We start from the raw sequence: 22023 nt of genomic DNA on the forward strand, positions 1-22023 counted from the left end.
AACCCAAAAGTGAGCCATTAGAGTAATCAAGCATACAAATTTTCATTGTGTATGCTTCTTGTTCTTATGTAATGAATGGTTCACTGTGTATGTTCGTTTCCATGAAACGGTTTTTGTTTCTATGAGAAGGTCAATGGTTTCTCACGCAGAGGAGGTTTAGCCATCTAAGAAGATGGCATTGGTATTGCTCAGGGTCCTCTGTTACACATCAAGCAAGCTGATTTTTTGTTTTTGTTTTTGTTGTTTGTTGTTTGTTTTGGTGCCTGGCTAGTATCGGAATCTGAACACTTAACCCTGGTATTATCAGCACTACTGCTCTAACCATCTGAGCTAATCAGCCAGCCCTAAGCTGATCTTCTAAATGAAGATCCCTATGCCAGTTAAAGAGCAAGTGACAGAAAAGAAAAATCCAGTCACCTAAATATCACTTCCCCTTTTTCAAGTACAGTTAAGAATACTGTAATTTCCTGGCAAAGCCCTCTGACTTACCATAAATTTAGTGAAACTTTAAAAAAAAAAAAAGAAAAAGAGAACAGCGGTAAGAATAGTTTAACAAATTTGAGTTTTGTATTACAGAAAACTTGGGAATAACCTAGAAGGAATCAATATATAACATACACAAGAGAGAATACTGTACAACACAGCCATTAAAAAGATTAAGACTGGGCTGGACCTACATACACTTGTATGAAGAGAATTCCTTGATATAATAAGTAAAAAAAAAAAAAAAAAAAGTTTGAGTAGAAGCATATATGTACATTATGATTACATTCTTGCAGAAACAAAACAAAAAGACCCCATAAGTGCATATGCAAAGAAAGAAGCCTGGAAGGGTAAGAACCACCTCTGGATATGGATGTGGGTGGGTGGATGAGTGGGGGGGAGACTTTGACTTGCCTCATATTTTGTGTTATCTGAATACATTTTACATAATATCTTTTTTTTTTTTTTTTTTTTTTTTTGTAGCTGTCTGGTAAGGGGATCGAAACCTTGACCTTGGTATTATCAACACCACACTCTAACCAACTGAGTTAACCAGGCTGCCACATTTTTTTTTCCTTAAAAATATAAAGAACTCTCATCATATAAGTGTATATGGATCAGCCCAGTCATTCTTTTTAATGACTGCATAGTATTCCCTTAGGTGGATGTATTATAGCTTTTGTAACTATATGGAAAATGCTATCATTACAATGTCAAGTGGGGGAAGGGACCTATGATTGCATCTATACCACAATTACAACCACAAAAATTACTATAAATTATATGATTACGGACAAGGACTTAGAAAGGAACACAAAGTAATTTCATCTTTTAGGGTGTGAGAATTGTGACTTTTTTCTTTTACATATACAACATCACCATTATAAATGTAGTGAGGAAGGATATATTTCTGTAATTTTCCCATTAAGGGGTTTATAATGTCTGTATAATAAAAAACAATTCCTTTTTCAAAAAAGGAAAACAAGTCCTTGTTTCCAGAGTACTTGCTTTCCATGACAGAGTTCTGTTGACAACCAAACCAGGACATTTCCCACATTAATAGTAATCACCAAAAGATAATGCTGCAGCCTGAGCATTCATCACATAGCTTCATGAGTCATCTGGGGCAAGAAAAACAGCAATATAAATAATGTTTTCCTAGGGCCTTCAAACAGAGTTGTTTACATAAACAATTCTTGCTAGTCAAAAAAATACATACATACTCATGCTGATGGACTAGAACACACAATTTATTAATAAGGAACTATATCCTAATCACCAAAAAGTACAAGACATCAAGCAGAGGCTAGTCTAATTGAGGGAAATAAACAGAAAATCAATGCAGAGCTGATTCTAAGACTTTGTTAGTAAAAGGAGTTTTCGTTTTCCATTTCTAAGAAAATGCAGACACTAGTCTGAGTGTTGGAAATCCTTTTGTAGGACAAAGTCTAATCACCCAACTTCACTATTTAAGCATTTAGGTCAGGTTAGCACCTTGGGATATTAAAAAATCCTGAACAGAGGCAAGATCTTTTTTTCACAGTCATTTCCAAGATCACAGGGAGGCCCAGGAACTAAAATTAGCTCTCATGTGGAAATTAGCAATTTATTAATTCCATCAGTATTTGTCATTTGTTTAACACATTCAGCTTCACAAATAACCTATTGGCAATAGGCTTATGTCTGATTTCCCCAGAATGACTCTTGATTTGTTATTGATACAGTATTACCATTACAGATGGATTTTGAAACGATACATTTCTGTTATCCATGGCTGAAATAACAATCATTCTAATATTGTAGAAGCTGACCTGATGTAACAACAAAGGCCAAAGCCTCCCAACCTTACTCCAATGTTGATTTCTAGTAATCAGATCATCACTGAGGTGCTAAAAATGGTACAGTCACCAACTACGGCAAAGCCCTTCAATGCTGAGTCTTTGGTTTAAAAACAAACCAGTTAAGTGTCACACTCTATTCAAGCTCAACTGACAAAGCTCAAGTAAACTGCAGGCTGACCCTATGGAGCAAGTTATTGTGAGAAAGCACAAACTAAAAAATCTAATTGCAATGGTCAGATATGATTATAACAAAGCAGTGACGGGTGCAGGGAAGAAAAACAGAGAGAGAAAGATATCAAACCAGCAATCCTCATCACCTTAATTACACATTGCTAATCGTTATGACAACCATCCAAAGAACATCCTTTTACCGCCATCCTTCCTTTTTCAGGTGAGGAGACTCAGTCTCAGTAAAGCTAAGAAAATTACCTAAAATCTCATAGCTAGTAAGTTGCACCCTCAAGACTGGTACTTAACGATGACTGACTTAGAGGTACCCCCTCTTTCCACAACACCCCTTTTCTTTTAGAGAGCACTTAGGAGTTGGACAAATAAGTGACACTCCAACCCATCTCAGCTCTGATGTTTTTGTATAACATTCCTTTTCTATCATTAGTTGAGTTTATATTTTGATGATTCTTCTTTCACGCATCTCAGAATTAAACAAAAAGCCATTATAAAAATGAAAAACACTCTATCAGTACAGACCATTATTAACTCCTACATGAGCAAGCAGGAAGGGAGATGATGTCTGGGAGTAGCCAGGCCATTTACACTAAAGAGGAGCACATCACCCTTTTCCTGTATCTATCAGAGGTCCCTTCTAAATATGCTGCATCTCCAACTATAAATATGCTCCCATCTTAAAGAAAAGAAAAACAAAGGGAGGTTCTCTTCAAGACTGCATTATATCGGGCTGGCCCGTGGTTCACTTGGGAGAGTGTGGTGCTGATAACACTAAGGCCACAGGTTCGGATCCCTATATAGGGATGGCCGGTTAGCTAACTTGGGAGAGCATGGTGCTGACAACACCAAGTCAAGGGTTAAGATCCCCTTACCGGTCAAAAAAAAAAAAAGACTGCATTATACTCTCCCGGTCCCTTCACAGACATGTTAGTTTCTCACTGCAAAAAGTCAAAATTACTTTTGTCTATTACAAAAACAACCACTTTGAACATTACAGCTCACAACCTTTTAGTCTCTTTCTATGCACAGCATATTTTAGTTTAAAACACAATTATCAAGTTTTATAATCTGCAACATCCATTCTACAGGCCACTTCATTATTTCATTGTATGGAACTACATCATAAGAACACTGGGTATTTATATTATTTCCAATTTTCCTTGTTATAAACAGCCTTGGGATAGACATCCTCAAATATACATTATTTCATATAAATATGCTTCTTAGAACTCTTAAGATTGTAATTCCACCAGCATTGACTGCATTTTGGTTACTGATGGATACTGTAATATTTTATCTTTGCTAATTTGGTCCATGTATCTTTCTTCTTTTGTGAATTGCTGGGTTTTACACTCAACCTTTTCGTCTATTGAGGTTTTTTTCACTTTTCTTATTGTTTTCTAAGAGTTCTTTATATTAAGGAAGTTAATTCTTTGTCATATGCTGTAAATATTTATATTGTTTTGTCATCTCTTATGTGTATTTTCTTATATGTAAAAGTGTTTTTTTCTCTTTTTTGCCTGGCTGGTACAGGGATCCAAACCCTTGACCTAACCAGACATGTTAAAAGTGTTTTTTTTTAATATAGTTGAATACATTTATCTTTTCTTTTATTAATTCTACCTTCAGAGTATGCTTTAGAAAGAGCTTTCACACATCGAAAGTTATACAGACATTCACCTATTTTTTTAGTACTTAATAAATATAAGTAACAGCAAAGGAAACAATCAGCAGAGTGAAAAGGCAACCTACAGAATGTACCTGCAAACCATATATCTGGTAAGGAGTTAATTTCCAAAATATATAAGGAACTTCTACAACTAAATAGCAAAAAAACTAATAACCCAATTAAAAAAATAGACATTTCTCCGAAGATACACAAATGGCCAACAGGTATATGAAAAGATACTCAAAGTCACTAATCATCAGGGAAATGCAAATCAAAACCACAAAGAGATATCACCTTATATCTGTTAGGATGGCTATTATCAACAAAAGACAACAAGTGTTGGTGAGAATATGGCAAAATTGGAACACTTATAAGTGCTGTGGGAATGCAAAAGGTGTAGCCACCATAGAAAACAGTATGGAGGTTTCTCAAAATATTAACTACCATATGATCTGGCAATCTCACCTCTGGGTATTTATCCAAAATAACTGAAATCAGGATCGCAAAGAGATTTTACCACTTCCATGTTCATTGCTGCACTATTCACAATAGCTAAGATGTGGAAGTAACCTAAATGTCCATCAATAGACAAATGGATACATGAACTGTAGTATATACATACAATGGAATATTAATATTATTCAGCCTTTAAAAAGAAGGAAATCCTGCAATATGCAACAACATGATGTATCTCGAGGGAATTATGCTAACTATTTGGAAAACTATCAATTTTCTTATATTTATTTTTATATATTTTATATTTTTAAATGTTTCTATGAGGTGTCTTCAAAAAGTTCATGAAAGGATTATTTTGTTTTTTAATTCTATTTTTCCACAAAATTTTTAAAGTACTCTTGCATGTACATTTTTATTCAGCAACCTTGTTATTTATTTTTTGGGTGATTCTGAAATGTTTTTTCAACTAGACAATAATCAAGCCACTTATAAAAAATAATTTTCTTTTTTTCTCCAATATTTCTACCTCTTTTAATAGATAAGGGAAGGAATAGACTCTGAGCAGAGACAGTTCCAGCTCAGTCATTTCTTAGTGTTACAAGCCCATGCAAGTTACTTGAAAAGAATGTGCATTCATGTTCGTAGTTTTAAAAGTTCAAAATATATCCTTAAATCAAACTCGCTGATTATATTATTTAGATTCTATATCAGTAGCACTTAACTTTTGGGGGGTCAAAGACTCTTAAAAGTGAAGTCCTAAGTTAAAGCTTTGAACCCCATCTCCTCAAGAAAAATATACACAGAAGGTATTTTTATCGAATTGTCTTCAAAACATTCATGGATCCAATGAAAGTCCCTAGGTCACTGCTCTCCAACTATCTCTGTCTACTTGGTTAGAAATACAAGGAAAGTATCTCCGAACTATGTTAAACATGTTTAAAAAGGTATTTCTATGCCATATATTTTAAAATGCTAAATGTCTTCATTTTTTAAAATCTTCATTGAAAATTATTTCTTTTATCAATATAAACTAGCCCTCTTTTTCCAACCTGATGCTTTTTTGCCATCTATTTTACTTTATCTGATTTAGGAGAGAAATTCTTGTTTACCTAGTACACTTTGCCAATCCCTTTATTTTTCATTTTTCTGTAATTTTGTTTTAGGTACATACTACAGTCTGAATATGTCCCCCAAAATTCATGTATTGGAAACTTAACCCCCAATGCGACAGTGTTGGGACATGGGGCCTAATGGGAAGTGTTTAGGTCATGAGGACGACAGAGCCCTCGTCAATGGGTTAATGCCAGTATAAAAAGGGCTTGCTGGAGTTTGCCCCCTTCCATCTTCTACCACATGAAGACACTGCAAAAAGACCCTAATCAGATGCCCGATCCCTGATCTTGGACTTCCCAGCTTCCAGAACTGCGAGAAATAAATCCTATTCTTTATAAATTTTGCCCAGTCTCAGGTATTGTTATAGCACCCCGGTACAAACAGTTTACCACTCGTATATGGCATATTGTTTAATAGAGGAATTATTCTCACGTACTCAACAAATATTTATGGAATATCTATTACTTGCCAGGCACCTTTAATCTTTTCAGATATATTGTGATAACAGATCTGTTTGGTCTGCTCTGAGAAAGATTTTTTTTAAAAAAACAGACATCTTAAACCATCTTAAAAATCCTAACCATCTTAAAAACCCTCCTCTGGTTCCTCAATGTCTGAGGAATCATGTCCATTCTAACTGGCACACTATGAAAGGTTCTTTGTAACCTATTCTTTGTTTTTCTTTCAATCTCATCTCTGTCATTCCCCAACCTGCTATCCAGTATCCACTTCAGCCCCACCTACATGCAGTTCTCCCAACTTACCACTCCTCTCACAAAACTCTTTTCTCTATATTCGGAATTCTTTCCCCCTTCTATTCAACCTTCAGTTTTCAGCTTAAACAGCCAGGATTTCACTAACGCCATCCCCACCATCACTGCTGCATCCCTCTCTTTAGACTTCTACCTAGAAAACATACTCCCCTTGAATATCCCATAGACTTCTCAGATTCAATATGCCCAAAATTGAAAATATCACTCTGCTAAACCAGATCATTCCCCCTTGTTCCCTACTTCAGTAAATGGTATTGCCATCTATCCACTTGTTAAGGAGGAACCCCAAGTACCATACTTGACTCTTGTTCTTAATTTCTATCATGTCCTGCTAATTCTATCTGTGAATTTCTCTCAAACTCATCAGTGATCCCTATTCCTACTGTTTTACCTAGTTAGTCCACCAGTATATCTAATTTGGATTACTAAAACCATTTCCTACCTACCTCCCTGAATTCCAGTCTCAAATCCCCTTGTAATTCATCCTCCACAATGCTCCTAGAATATATCTGTTTAAACACAATTCTGAACATGTCATCCCCTGCTTTAAAACTTTAGTGGACAAGGATGGGAATGGATAACTCTAATGACACAAGAATTGTGTCTGCACCATGTCCTTAAGATAAATTCCAAACTCTTCAACAGGCCTTATAAAGTACCACAAGTATAATGCTCCCCAGCTTCATCTCCTGTCTCTTGTCCACTACACCCTAGATGATCAATTTTTTCAGTTCCCCTACTGCTCAGTGCTCTTTGTGCATGCTGCTCTCGCTGCCTGAACACTCTTATTTCTACCTGGCTAACTCCTACTCATTTTTCAGAACACAACCAAGACACGGCTTCTGTTTCAAATAATTCCTAAATCCCAAAGTCAGCGTCAGGTCTCCCTTCTAGTGATCCCACTGCACACCTCACAGATTCTGCCATACTAAAAGACTACTAACTGCTTATGTCCACTTTCCCCACTAGTGTGTAAACTCCAAATGTGGCAGTGACTGTGTCTTTCTTGTTTGTTATGGCTTTCCTAGAACTGAGCACAATGTGGTTAATCAACAGATTTTTGTTAAATAATTGATTAAGTACAATGGTAGGTATAGAAAAGAAACAAAAAATAACAAAATTGTATCTTCCCTAAAGCCACTAGAATAAACAAACATTCACATACAACAAAGATTGAAGAACAATGACAAGGATGTTATAAACATAGAAATACCAATTCGATCTCTTTGGGGTGATCTGCAAAGTAAGGTGCCAAAGATGACTGGTAAGGGTATGCAAAGAAAATATTAAAAGTCTTATTTAAACATTTTTTTTTTTTTTTGGCGGCTGGCTGGTACTGGGATCTGAACCCCTGACCTTGGTGTTACCAGCACCATGCTTTAACCAAATGAATAACTGGCCAGCCCTTAAATGTATTTCTAATTTCTATTTTGACTATTTCTAATCATGTTTTCAAAAGTGACACAGTAAGTAGTATAAGTATAAGCATTCACATATGGGCTATGCTCAATTTTTTTTTTTTTACTGAGTGGACAGACAATCAAAACAGCTTGGAAATGGTTACAGATTCCTTTGAGAGTCTGATGAAAGTTAGGATTATCTCCCAGAAAAATGAACATAAACATTTTTTTTTACACTTTTATGATTTTAAGGGTATCTTGGCCTCCAGGTTAAGTCCTGCCCTAGGGCCTCCATTTCTAAAGTCATAAGGATACTGCTAGGAGGAAAGAAGGTGTCAGCAAAATGCTTTAGTCCTATGATTCTATCATACCTTACCTTCCCTCTTCTTCTCAAACCCTGCTCCTCTTCCTCCCCATGGCCAAACCACCAAACCTTTCCACACCCTTTCCAATTCCCTCTGTAACTCCCACAGAGTTTAGGCATTCAGTCAGAGATGGTTCCTTCTTATGGGCAAAATATAAACATCAGAATTCCCATAACATTACCATAATTTTTGCCATTTTTTAAAAAAATTGAAACATAATTGATTGTGCATATCTGTGGGGTACAGCATTGAATATCAATAACTGTGTGCAATATGTGATGCTCAAATCGGGATAATTAGTATATTCAACATTACACAATGTAATCATTTTTTGTGGACCTTCAACGATTTCTCGCTAAAAAATATGGAACACTTCACAAATTTGCATGTCACTCTTGCAAATGGGGCCATGCTAATCTTCTCTGTATCATTCCAATTTTAGTATATGTGCTGCCAAGCAAGCACAATATTTGCCATTTCCTGAAACACCAGTACTATCATTTTCTTAATTTTTATTATTTATCTATTTTTGGCAGCTGGCCAGTATGGGGATCTAGCTCTTTGACCTAGGTGTTATAACTCTGTACTCTAACCAACTGAACTAACCAGGTAGCCTATTTTCCTACATTTTTTTTTTGCTTGTTTTGGCAGCTTACCAGTATGAAGATCCAAATCCTTGACTTTGTTATCAAGGGAAGGAAAACGCTCTACCAACTGAGTTAACCAGCCAGCCCCCTAATTTCTTAATTTTTAAAAATCAACTTAACTTAAATTTAGCAACATCTTAAGTAATATTTGTGAAATCAGTTTTGATGTCCTGGTTATTATTTTCCTACCTCATATCAAAATAAACACATACTTAATAAAATAATATCTTTAGATCCTCACCAGTCACCAAGTTTTAGATCACACAGAGTACAATCCTAAAATCTCTGCAGTTACTCTGGCACCTCTATAGGGTAAGCAACAATTTGGACATCAAGAGAATTTTTTTTAAGCTAGAAGAAAACTTAAAAAGCATTTGGTCTGATCCTCTCATTTTATAGATTAAAAAGCTGAGACCCAAAGAGGTTAAGTGATTTGCTCATGGTCAAATGGGAAGTTTAATGAAATGTCTACAATTAGCATTTGGGTCTTCTATGAGTCCAGCTGCTTTCCACTATATTGTGTCCATTCAGATCACACTAGAATGATACAGTATCAATAATTTTTCATCTGTTACCTACCTCACTCTTCCATTCAGATTTATCTGAACATGCTGCTTAAAATCTGGATATTTGGATGCCAGATATGCAAAGTCAGGAGGTTTGTCCTTGTATCTATTTCTTGCATGCATTGATTTACTCAGAGCCATCTTTAAAAAAAAGAAAAAAATCAACAATTTAGTTAAAAAAAAATGAATGGGGAAAAGCTGTGGATGCCAAGTCAAGTTACAGCCAACACATATTTGCCAATCAAGAAAGTAGAAATTATATTTTTAAAATGTATACAACAAATAAGCACATAAAGAGATGCTCAACCTCTTTCATTCAGTCACAAAAAGGAATGAAAGTCTGATAAACGCCACAAGATGGACAAACCTTGAAAACATTACGCTAAGGGAAATAACACACAAAAAGACAAATATTATATACTTCCACTTATATGAGGTACTTAACAAGAACAGGCAAATTCATATAGACAGAGTGGAACAGAGGGAGGAAGGGGGAATTATTGTTCAGTTTGTTAGGATGAAAAAGTTCTGGAGATGAATAGTGGTGATGGCCACTCAACAGTGTGAATATACTTACCCGTCACTGAATGGTTAAAAACGGCTAAAAATAGTAACTTTGTTATGTATATTTTACCATAATTTTTAAAAAGTACACACCAAGGGAAGAAAATTGAGTACTATTCCTTTAAAAGTATCAAAGTGACAGAAGGCAGTATACTCTACAGCCAAGATTATAGTTAGAAGTGAGTTTTTACAGTGGCCTTGAAAGAACTGAATAATTTGGTAGAGCACCGTCAAGTCACTGAAGTCTGAAAAAGTATCTTCTATTCCAACTTCTTTTATAAACCTCAATTTTGTCATTCCTAGGTAGTTAGAACAAAATGAAAACAAACATAATTTTATCTTTTTTCAGATTACAAAAAGGAAAAAAGCTAATATCTTTATAGCAAGAAATAGAAACTGGAAGAAAAACCATTGTAGTGGTTTAATAAATCTCTAGGTAGTGAGTAATCTAAAAACTATTTTAGCATCTATGTCTGGGTGGTAGGTGATTTTTATTTTCTTCTTCATGTTGTTGTGTATTTTCTACTTTTTTTTTATAACAAACATTCACCTACATATTATTATGTAAGCCAGAAATCTAGGAATCACCTGATAGCTCTCTCTATCATATCCAAGAAATCACCAGGTTTGTGGGTTTTACCTGCTATAAATACCACTCAAATCTTTCTATTTTCCCATCCCCACCAACATCAGCTACCTAGATTTCTAGAATAGCCTCTTAATGGGTCTCCCTGCATCCACTTTTGTTCTCACTATTCCTTCTTCCACCTTGCTGTGATCATTCCTAAACACAAAATCATGATACATACTCCTCCTATGACCACTTGCTCAAAACCCTACTCTTAGAATTTTTTTTTTTAAATCAGTACTTCAGCATATATATAAGGCCCTGCATTGTCTGGCCTTACCTATCTCTTTACCATCAGCTTAAGTCACATCTCCTTGCTCTTCTTGCCATCCCTCTACCCTGGCCACAAGGCCCTTACACAGGCTGTTACTTTTGTCTGTAATGTTCTTTCCTCCACCTTTTCAGCTGGTGAATTCCTTTCAATCAGAGTTCAAGCATCTCTTCTTCAGGAAAGTCTTTCCTTCCCTAATCTTCCCAATTAAGTCATAATAAATCTGTTAACACTTTATTTCAAAAAGTTTTTGTTTGTTTTGGCGGCTGGCCTACATGGAGATCCAAACCCCTGACCTTGGTGTTACCAGCACCATGCTCTCACAAGTGAGCTAACCAGCCAGCCTTCAGAAGATCGACAGCTTTCTACACCAGAAATTAAACGACTAATTTCAAAACAGAACTGTTGTCTTCACTACAGACCTTTCCAAATCATATCTAACTGCCTACCACACTTCTCACTTGAATGGCTCAAAAGAACTTCATGCGCAAAATTAAATTATTTCTACCCACCCCAAGCTGGTCCTCTCCTAATCTTCTCTAGTTCACTGAATGGCACTACTCTTTCATGTGGCTTGTGGTGTACAAGCCAGAAATCCTTAGCACCTTCCCCACCCTCTCTTCCTCATTCTGAACACACATCATGTCCTGAATATTGTCTACCCACTAATTATTTCTTGACCCTATTTGACTTTTCATCCTTCACAACTTCACCTCTCTAGCCCAAATCATTATCATTTCTTTTCTGGATTACTATAAGAGCCTCAAATAGATCTCTCTGTAACCACTCTTGCACTGCTGCAATCCATTTTTCACCCAGCAGACAAGTCTCCCCCTGCACACCCCTCAATGCAAATCTGAACATTCCCATGCTAATCAGTGGCTTCCCAAAACTATTAGGCCAATAAAGTCTAAAAGCATTAACAAGGTATACATAATCTAGGCCTTGCCTATCTCTCCAACCTCATTTGATGCCACTTTTCCCTTCTGCACTATGCTTCAGACATTCTGGTCTTTCATTTTCTCTGCTGCATAGCGGTCTGTCCCACCATCTGCCATTCTTACTGTCTGCAAGATTCTCCTCACCCTCCCACCATATCTCCTTTCATCTCTGAAGGCCCACTAGCCCTTCAAATCAAATCCCAAGCATCATATTCTCAGGTAGGCTTTCTCTGACACCACATATCCAACCAGGTGCCTACTATGTATACTTTCAAAGCACCCTGTGCTTTTTCCTCAGAGCTCTTCACTTTGTTATTATGTGTGTAATTAGTTTACCCTATGTCTGTCTGTCTGTCTGTCTGTCTCTCTCTCTCTCTCACACACACAACACACACAACACACACACACACACACACACACACACACACACACACACACACACACACACACACACACACACACACGGAAAGAAGGCTGCAACCGTATCCATCTTATTCTCCACTGTACCCCAGCAAGTGGCATACAATAAATATTTGTTGAGAAAATCTGCAATTCAGAATTTGGAGGAATTAGTAGTTACCTGGAAGTTTTCAGCATACTAAGTTACTACCTTTTGCCCCTCACACTATCACTGAAACTCATTATATCCCAGTTTTAATTTCCTAATGCTAACATCTCCTTTACAGACCATCATGAAAGAGGGGAGGGCTGGCCAGATAGCTCAGCTGGTTATAGCAGGTGTAACACCAAGGTCAAGGGTTCGGATCCCCTTACCGGCAAGACGCCAGAAAAAAAAAAAAAAAAAAAGTAATAAAGAAATAAAAATAAATTCTAAAAATTAAAAAGAGAGGAAAAAAAAGAAAAGAAAAGAAAGAGGGGCATATAAAACTAGGACAAGTCTCAGTCCCCCAAAAAACATCGAAAAGGAAAACGCTTTCCTTTCCTGTGATTCTGGCAAGGAACAAAAAAGTAAGGTAGTTTCAAAAGACACTGGGATGTTAGAGCCCTGCAACACGTTAATGAAGATCCCAAAGACAACATAGCAGCAGACATCAGTGCACTCACAACATGACACTCTGAACATATGTGAAACAAACTAAATAACAGATATGGCAAATTTAGTTCATTTCCTACATTACTCAACCCTTTTTTCTACATTAGGAAAGATACAGAACGAGTCAAAGAAACCGTTTCTTTGCTAACTAACCTCCTAATACAGGCAATAGGTTCTTAGCTAAAAATACACAGTCCCCAATGTAACGATTTTTTTTTTATCTTACCACGGGTTCATTGGGTCCGTGATCCCACCGTACGTCAAGGAACATCTGTATCCCATTTCTCAGAGTTTAACTGCATGTCCACTCTCACCTGGCATCAGGACTGTCACTCACACTTTTCTCTAACCTACTCTCCTACTTTTCCTGGCTCATTCTGCTCTAGCCACATTGGGCCTCTTTGCTGTTTCTCTATCAAGTCCGGCACACTCATGCCTTAGGGCTTTCGCACTTGCTTTTCGGTTTGCATGGACTGCTGTCTCCCCCAGAAATACACACATACGTGGTAACCTCACTTTCTTCAGGTCTTTGGTCAAATGACATCGCATCGATCCCTTTCCTGAGTACCCACTTAAATGTGCAGTGAATGAACACACTCCTTGTCTCTCTTCCTAACTTCAGTCTTCTATATGAAATTTACCCATCTGACATTCCATATATTTTGCTCATTTCCTAAAATCTGCCCTGCCACTAAGTTTCGTCAGGGAAAACATTTTGTTTGTCTGGTTCACCGGGATTTCCCAACACTTAAAACAGGGCCTGGGAGAGTAGGCACTCAAATATTTGTTGATTGAAAGCACGATGGAACTCTTCTCACTGTCCAGTCCACTGAAACGTAGCACCCTCATTCTGGGTAAGCAGTCCCCATCTTGAGTCTCAAAAAAACCTCAGCCCAAGGATTGAAACTTTTTCTGCCGGGTTACCTGAGTCAGTCCAAAAAGCTGTTTCCATTTGCTTTGACCTTTCTCATCTCCACGCTTGTTTCCTTGGTTCCTCCCGACCCTTAACCCTCTTCAATTACCATTTCTCTTAATACATAAGCCTTAAAATAGTCTAAATTCCGCTTTCAGAACTTCGAATTCCTTCTGCACAGATCCCTCCCACCTCCATCCACCCCAATCTCCGTTTTCTCTCTTCGTCTTCCCTCATAAATCCGACTTTTCCACTCGTCCCGCAACCGCCAGTTGTCTCTTTCCCTCCACGTCATCTTAGCCACTCAGTTTGCCTTCCCTCCTCAGTTTTGGACCTCTCTAAACCTCCTCAGACCCGGGGGTATCTCTTACTTCAATCCTAGTCTCTATTCTATTCGCCAACTCGTTCCAACCAACCACCCCCAACACACCTGCGCGTGCACACATACCCACATCAGGTCTCCCTCCCTAGACCCCGAAGTCAGCACTTTGACGAGCCCAAAATCTGAGAATGAGGAAGCCAGGTGACACATGGCTTAAGTAAACCATGATCGGAACCCACATGAGAGACGTTAAAGTGACCCACCTCTGAGATCGATGTTCCTGCCAGAAGACGTGTCCGGCAATGGCCTGTACAACCCCAGAATCTTAAACCACCTGCAGCGCGAAGCTCCTAGAAACGCAGATGTTACGCTCCCAGCGCGCCGCCATCTTGTGAGGCTATTTAGCCTTGTGATTGGCTAGTCACTCTCGCGAGATCTGTAGCCATCTTGAAAGAAGAAACTGTCGCGAGACCTGGAGTTTGCGGCTCCTTCGTACAGAAAGCGGGGGCGTGGTAGCGGTAGCAGGCGGGGTTCTTTGCAGTGTGGCTTGAGGGGGATCTGCTTTCCAATCCGCTAGGGAACTTGTTTATTAAAAACAAACAAAAAAAGCCTTCTGGGGTCCACTCCAGACTTACTAAATCACACTCTGTGGGGTTTGGCACTTTCATCGTACTCTGTCGGCTAAAGCAAGTTAAAGGGTCAGCCCAGATTCAAGGGAAAGGGACTATGCCAGGGTTCTAGTTATTTTATAGTATTTAGAGCTTGCTTCTGAGAAGGTGAAAGAGGAAATGGCCTTGAAGGTATGACTGGTGGGGTGGAAATAGACCGTATTTGGAGTGTTAGTAAATTTCTGTTGGCTCTGTTAAATAAAAATTATAGGAGGCCATTATTTTGGATTAAGTTCCTGCGCTAGTTCCCAAAAGACCAGACTAAAAATCAAAATGGAGTCACAGCATATAAAGAGTTCCCTGTCACTTGGGCTGTGGTCTGACCTTCCTAGAAATCAGGAGAAAGAAGACAGCCAGTTTCTGGAACAAGCCGGTTTAAATCATCAATAGGTATGGTAATGAAGTTCTCTCCACTTTAATTCTTACAAGAAAGAGATAGCTGAAGTAACCTGCTGTTATTTTTCTATTGTTTTGTCTTCCAGATCCCACTTTACAAGGAAAGTAACTTTGAAATGACCAATCCGCTTTTTGTTCTTTGTTTCTGTCTAAAAGCAACCTCCTCTGCTTGGCTCTTTGGAACACTATTTTATGGAATAACGTATTGCTCGATTCCAGAATCGCAATAAAGCCCACTGAGCTGCTCGACTGAATTTGTTGTAATTTTGTTCTTTGATAGTTCCGAAGAACCATCCAGCTACCCTATAGGTCAGACCAAAGAGACCATAGAGACCCTATCTCTGCAGCCAGGGAAGTTGGGCTTTAATACCTGCCCCCACCACTTACTAACCCTGTGATTATGGGCAATTTACTTAAACTGTCCAAGCTTAGGTTTGCTCAAGATAGTAATGGGAAACAAGATAATAACCTCTAAATCAGATAATGCATATAAAACATTTAGCATAATGTCTAGCACTTAGTAAGCTCCTAATATTTTTATTATTCCTTATAACTTCTCTGGTCAGTTTCAATTTTTTAAAAAATATATTTCATAAAGATAAAACATTTTCATAATTGAAGATTTGTAATTTAAATAATAAAAGTATGGAGGAAAAAATATCTAAAATCTCACCACCCAGAGCCAATCACCATCGAATTTTGTTGTTTTGGCGGCTGGCCCCTTGACCTTCGTGTTATTAGTACCATTCTCTAACCAACAGAGTTAACTGGCCAGTCTGTCCATCAAATTTTGGCAACTTAACTTCTAAGCCTGTATAAACTCAAGGATATACAGTTGACGTTTGAACAACATGGGTTTTAATTGCCAGGGTCTACATTCTCAGATTTTTTTCAACCAACCACGGATGGAAAATACAGTATTCACAGGATGTGGAATGTGCCTATACGGAAGACTGACTTTTCATATATGCACGTTCCACAAGGGACTGAAAGACTTGAGAATCTGCAGATTTTGGGATATGCAGGAGGTCCTGGAACCAATCCCCTGTGGACACCCTGTATAACCAAATAATTTTATACAAATATTAATATATATATTCAAATACTAGGGTACTTCATAAAGTTCATGGAAAAATGCCACTAAAAAGTAATAGGAATCATTAGATCCTCATACCAGCCAGCTGCCAAAAAGAAAAGAGAATAGGAATCTTTCCATGAACTTTTTGAAGACCCCAGTATAAATCTTGGAGGTTCGCCTACTTCAATTAATATAGTTCTATATTATCCTTTGTGATGGGTGCGTAGCACTATCAAATCTTATGGATATACCCTTTTTTTTTTTTAACTAATTCCCCACTGGACGTTGTTCCCAATGTAACTGGCATGACCTACTCCAAAATCTTGTGTTATAATGATAAATATATCTCCTTTTAAACTCTTTTTTTATATAAAATAAAAATTGTCTGGCAACTTCATAAAATAGATTAACAAGATATTCAACATCTGCCTTTTAGAGCTTATCTCTCCTATTTACCCAAAAATCCCCAAGGACTTAATCTGGTCAGAGAAGTCTATTCAACTTCCGCACCCCAGAAAGGATAATATAGGTGCTCAATTAATCAGTTACATCCTTTGTTTCTTGCTGCTTCTATGTAGCAGGAAACTGATTTTGCACATCCCATAGGTAATGCTACCAATTCTGAAATGTTTCATAGCAGGTACCAGAGCTGCTTTCAGCATCAGCTGCCTACTGGGCTGAAATCAACCCTTGAGGATATCATGCTGGACTCCTACTTAACTGAAATTAATTATTTCAAGGACCTCTTTGCTCTCCCTGTCACTGTCCTTTGGCCAGAGCCGGCCAGTCAACAGCCACAGGTCTTTCTAACTTCATGTCTCCAGAAGTAATGGTTTTAGTACCAGTTCCTTCTAGCCCAAAAGACCCCAAAATTATATAAATTTTATCCAGTTCCTTCTTAGAAACCAAAGTTAATATAACAGGGATCTAATGACCACCTTCACAAAAGTGACACCCTAATCCCAGAATAATAACAGTTTCTCAGCCTACCTTTACATAACTGAGAGAGCTACTCAAGTGATCCTTTACACTTAGGACACCATATTTTCATTATTATAAATAATGCTGAATTTTTTCAAGACTTAAAAAGTAAATTTCAAAAATTAATAGTGGTAGAAGAATTGGATCTAATTGTATGCCTGACTAACTTAACCTTCCTCCTGTTTCAAGTTCCATAACACAGAAAGTCTTAACTTTAAAAATTAAATAATGAATTTCAAATTGGGCTGAACCTAAACAGTGCCGTGACAGACCAGAAAATTTGAGGATATGCTGAAAAAATAGGAGGCAAATAAGAATAACACCTAAAATCCACAGTGGTTATTATAGGAAACTTAAGATGATTATAAAATTTATCTGGGAAACAATGTGCAAGAATAGCCAGTAATAATGTTTTTCTACTTGGAAAAATTAAGATTACAGGCTGCCCAATTAGCTCACTTGGTTACTGTGTTATATTGATAACACCAAGGTCAAGGGTTCAGATCCCCATACCAGACAGCTGCCAAAAAAAAAAAATTAAATTAAATTACACGATATGTAAAATAAATCCTGCATGGATTAACAAACACAATAGTATAAAAACAATTAAAATCAAATACAAAAATGTTAGAGGAAATATAGGAGAACGTTTTGTAAGACTGGCCCAAAAGCGCGAATCTTACTTGTTGGGAAGGCTCACCTTGCAAAGACCAGGAGACAGAGATCGCTGCAATCAAGCAAGAGGTTTTTTATTTCCAGCATGCTGGGGTTGCTCCGTCTTCAGGACAGAAACAGCCCCGAGCTCTTAACATGAGCACTTTTTATACAGTTTGGTAGGCAGACTTTGGCAACAGGATGAGTTGTATAAGCTTATTGGTCACCTGAGGTGACTTTTAAATGCATTGGTGGCTTTCAGTGAGGTGGTACACAGATGAGGAACTGGGGAATTGCCCAACAGCCCACCCCTTGTGTGGGTAGGCCCTTCCCGGAACTGGGTGAACTTTGGGCGGTTTGGGAAAGTCCCACCTGCAGGGGCTTGTAAAACCTTGCGCAAGCTAATTACAGAAGCAGAAAAGCTAGTCAGTTAATATTCAAGGGTGGGGAAGGGGTTCAGGTCCACAGTTTTCATAAGCTTAGAATAGGGAGAGCCTTCTAAAGACAATGCTCAAAACCGTAAAGGAAAAGATTACTAGATTTGATCCCATAAAAAATTTTAAATTCAACATAATAAAAGATACTATAAATAATAGACAACAAATGGAGAAAATATTTGGAACATATATAACAAAGAGTTAACATTCAAGATATCTTCTTAAACAATGACAAATCAATAAGAAAAAAATCCAACATTAAAATGAGGGATAGAGGGCCGGCCACTGGCTCACTTGGGAGAGTGTGGTGCTGATAACACCAAGGCCAAGGGTTTGGATCCCTATATAGGGATGGCCAGTTAGCTCACTTTAGAGAGCGTGGTGCTTGAAAGGAAAAACCCGGCCCGAACGCAGAACGAGAAATACACCAGGAGACAAAGGCTCAACCACGATGTATTAAGCAGGCAAAATGGACAGGCGGGCTGCTCTCTCGAAAGTGGGAGCAGCAGCAGGGAGAGTTGGGGTGAGCCCATAATATCCCGTTAAGCTGAGCTGGACTGTTCTTATTGGCTAGGGAGGGAGGGGAGGGCAGTGAGCGAGGTTTAAGCTGAGTTGGGATTTTTCTATAGGTGGAGAAATTCGCGCACACAGGAAGGGGATGTGGCGGTGAAGAAGAAAGGGGAGGGGGGTCTTTGTTCTCGGAAAATGTGCTTTTCTAGGGGCCTTGAAACTTTTCTGCAGCCATTTTGGGCATTCTGCTGCCATCTTAGACTGTCCTCGGGTAGACCAGGATTGCCTAACAGTGCTGACAACACCAAGTCAAGGATTAAGATCCCCTTACTGGTTATCTTTAAAAAATAAAATAAAATAAAATAAAATGAGCAAAAGATATGAACAGGAAGCTCACATAAGAGAATATATAATTGACCAATGAATGTACATGAAAAAATGCTCTAACACACTAGTAATTATGGTGTTGTGGAGTGATTGAATTGTGTCCTCCAAAGTTTATATATTAGAAGCTTAATTCCCACTGTAACTGTCGAGAGTGGGAAATCCTATTATGGCAATTGAAAGGTGGGGCCTTGAAGAGATGATTAGATTGGAGGACCATCCCGTAGTGAACAGATTAATACCAGTGGTCAGGAGTGTAATTCTGAGGGCTATAAAAGAAGAGCACTTGAGGAAATATCTCTCTCTCTGCTGTACCACTCTCACCATGTGACACCCTGCATTGCTGTAGAGTCATCTCACCAAATGTGTTCTCTGGACTGTGGACTTCCCAGCCTCCAAAACTGTAAGCAATAAATTTTGTTTTCTTACACATTACCCAGTTTTTCAGGTATTTTGTTATGAGCAACATAAACAAACTAATACACATGGAAAGGTATGTCAAAGACCATTTTCATTTATTTGTTTATTTATTATTCATGATGGCTGACTGGTATGGGCATCTGAATACCATTTTTAACACAACAGATTAACAAAAATTTCAAAAGATTGATAATATCCAATGATGGCAAAGACTAGTGCTGTGTAACAAACCACCCTCAAACTTGTTGTCTTAAAACAACAGACATAATTCTATAGGTCAGCTGGGCAATTGTTCTGGCGTGAATTGGTTCAGCTGATTGTGCAGTCTGCTGGAGGTTCCACTGTGGCTTGGGTGGTCCAGGATGACCTTTCTCACATGTCTGGCAATTGGCAGGCTAGTTGGTCCACAGTAAGGGTCAGCAAACTGCTGCGTGTGGGCCAAATCAGGCCATGCCTATTTGTATACATATTGATTCTGTCTGCTTCCATAGCATAACAGTAGACTTGAATAGTTGCGAGAGACTATATAACCCAAAAGGCTGAACATACATACTCTCTGGACCTGTAAAGAAAATGTTTGGAAATCCCCGGTCTAGGGAACCTCAGCTAGGAGTGTTTGTCTCTGCTTCACACTGTTTCTCATCCTGAAGTGGGATAAACTGGGTTTATTCACATGGCAAAAATATTCTAAGAGAGTGAGAAAGGAAGCAGCAATAGCTCTTAAGGCCTGGGCCAGCCAGATGCAGGGGTGGGGACACAGACTTTATTGTGGATGGGAGGAACAGCCAAGAATCTGTAGCCTTTTGCAATCTACTGTAGTGAGTACAGATTGCCTTTTTGAGGGGTCCTTTGGCAATATATATTAAAATCTAAAATGTCCAGTCGTAGAATATCTGTGAAAGGAAGAAACTGATGACAGCGATTACTTCTGGAGTGAAGACCTGATGGCTGGGAGATTGGAGTAGGAAGGAGACTTGCTTGTCAATGTGATTGATTTTGTACCTTTTGATTTTTGCACCAGAGGTATGTAGGTTGAAAAATAAATAAATGTGTTATTCTTCTAGCCAGCAATTCCATTTTTAAGTTTATGTCCCAGAGAAATCTTCAAGAAGCTGGAAATATTTGTATTGTCTTTTAATTCCATTTTTCCACGAACTTTTTGAAGTACCTTTGTATTTACAGTGAGGTTGAGGTGGGTAAAGATGTTCATTGTTACATTGTTTATTAAAGAGAAAAACATGCGAATAACCTAAATACCCCTCAGTTGGGGATGAGTAAATAAATTATGGTACATCTGTGTTATGGAATGATATGTAGCTGTTTAAAAATGTAAATCTAGTCTCTCTGCTCTCTCTACTTCCACCATCTTGCAATGTGAGGCCCCTGGGTCACTGTCACCATTACCAGATGGACTTTGGACTTCTCAGCGTCAGAAACTGTAAGCAATAAATTTCATTTTCTGTATTGAAAAAATAAAAAATAAAAATGTAAATGTACATCTACTAACATGGAAAATCTCCAAGATGTAGAATAAGGGAAAAGGAAATTATGAAACATCAGGTTCAGTCTGACATCATTTATGTAAAGCAAAAATAAACACATATTTCAATATGAAAATATAAATGTATAAAAGCAGCCATAGGAAAAAATTCTGAAAGGAAAGGTCCTAAATTGATAACAGTTGTTACCTTGGAGAAAATGGGTTGAAATGTTAGAGGTGGGGCATGAGAGTCTTTAATTTTATCTGTGTCATTTGAATGTTTTACAGTGATAATGGATTCATGTACCATCATTTGTATAATTTAAAAATAGATTTTCATATGATTAGAGCGTGGTGCTGGTAACACCAAGGTCAAGGGTTCAGGTCCCTGTACTGGCCAGCTGCCAACAATGACAACAAAAAATAGATTTAAAATAATAAAAGAAGAAAAGAGAACAAAGTCAGGTCTGTCAAAAAACTACAACTTGAGACTCATGCAGGAAAAGACAGTTTGGAGGAGAAGCAGAGCCTACCACGGCCTGGGCAGCTGTTCAGGACAGCCAGCCTCCATGAGATAATCAGTGATCTCGATAGGCACAATCTTGTGGCACCTCCATGTCAACATGGACTTCCATGACCACTGTAGCAAGGAAAGAGAGAGAATGTAGAGTTGCATACTGACTTTTAGTGTTTCCACTTAGGAGTGACACACATCATTTCACTGGCCAAAGCAAATCACATGACCCCGCCTCACTTGGGATGGGGAGGATGTTGGGAGTGAAATCCTTCCATGTGGGGCCAGCCCATGGCTCACTCGGGAGAG

The 22023-nt window shown here is 38.1% G+C and overlaps 1 protein-coding gene, 1 long non-coding RNA gene and 1 other non-coding gene across 5 annotated transcripts in view; 1 reads left to right on the forward strand and 2 right to left on the reverse strand.

The window, feature by feature from the left end:
• The window catches only part of METTL16 (methyltransferase 16, RNA N6-adenosine), a 73860-nt gene extending 59289 nt beyond the window's left edge, over window positions 1-14571 (reverse strand). For all 3 annotated transcript variants that reach the window (XR_010024610.1, XR_010024609.1, XM_063110690.1), the window contains exons 1-2: window positions 14456-14571; window positions 9513-9640 (exon numbers count right to left, since the gene is read on the reverse strand). Coding sequence is in view for 1 of the 3 variants with exons in the window: in XM_063110690.1 (XP_062966760.1) it covers window positions 9513-9640 (128 nt within the window). In the remaining 2 variants the exon portion in view is untranslated. The remainder of the gene's footprint in view (window positions 1-9512; window positions 9641-14455) is intronic.
• On the reverse strand, window positions 8645-8751 carry LOC134389783 (U6 spliceosomal RNA). The gene has a single exon (XR_010024757.1). It is a non-coding gene; the product is annotated as a U6 spliceosomal RNA (small nuclear RNA).
• A 201-nt stretch (window positions 14572-14772) lies between the features above and the next one.
• Window positions 14773-15443, forward strand: LOC134386906 (uncharacterized). The gene is made up of 3 exons (XR_010024561.1): window positions 14773-14992; window positions 15094-15250; window positions 15343-15443. It is a non-coding gene; the product is annotated as an uncharacterized LOC134386906 (long non-coding RNA).
• Window positions 15444-22023: the final 6580 nt, after the last annotated feature.

This window comes from Cynocephalus volans, chromosome 10 (assembly GCF_027409185.1).
Source record: "Cynocephalus volans isolate mCynVol1 chromosome 10, mCynVol1.pri, whole genome shotgun sequence".
Classification (NCBI taxonomy): domain Eukaryota; kingdom Metazoa; phylum Chordata; class Mammalia; order Dermoptera; family Cynocephalidae; genus Cynocephalus; species Cynocephalus volans.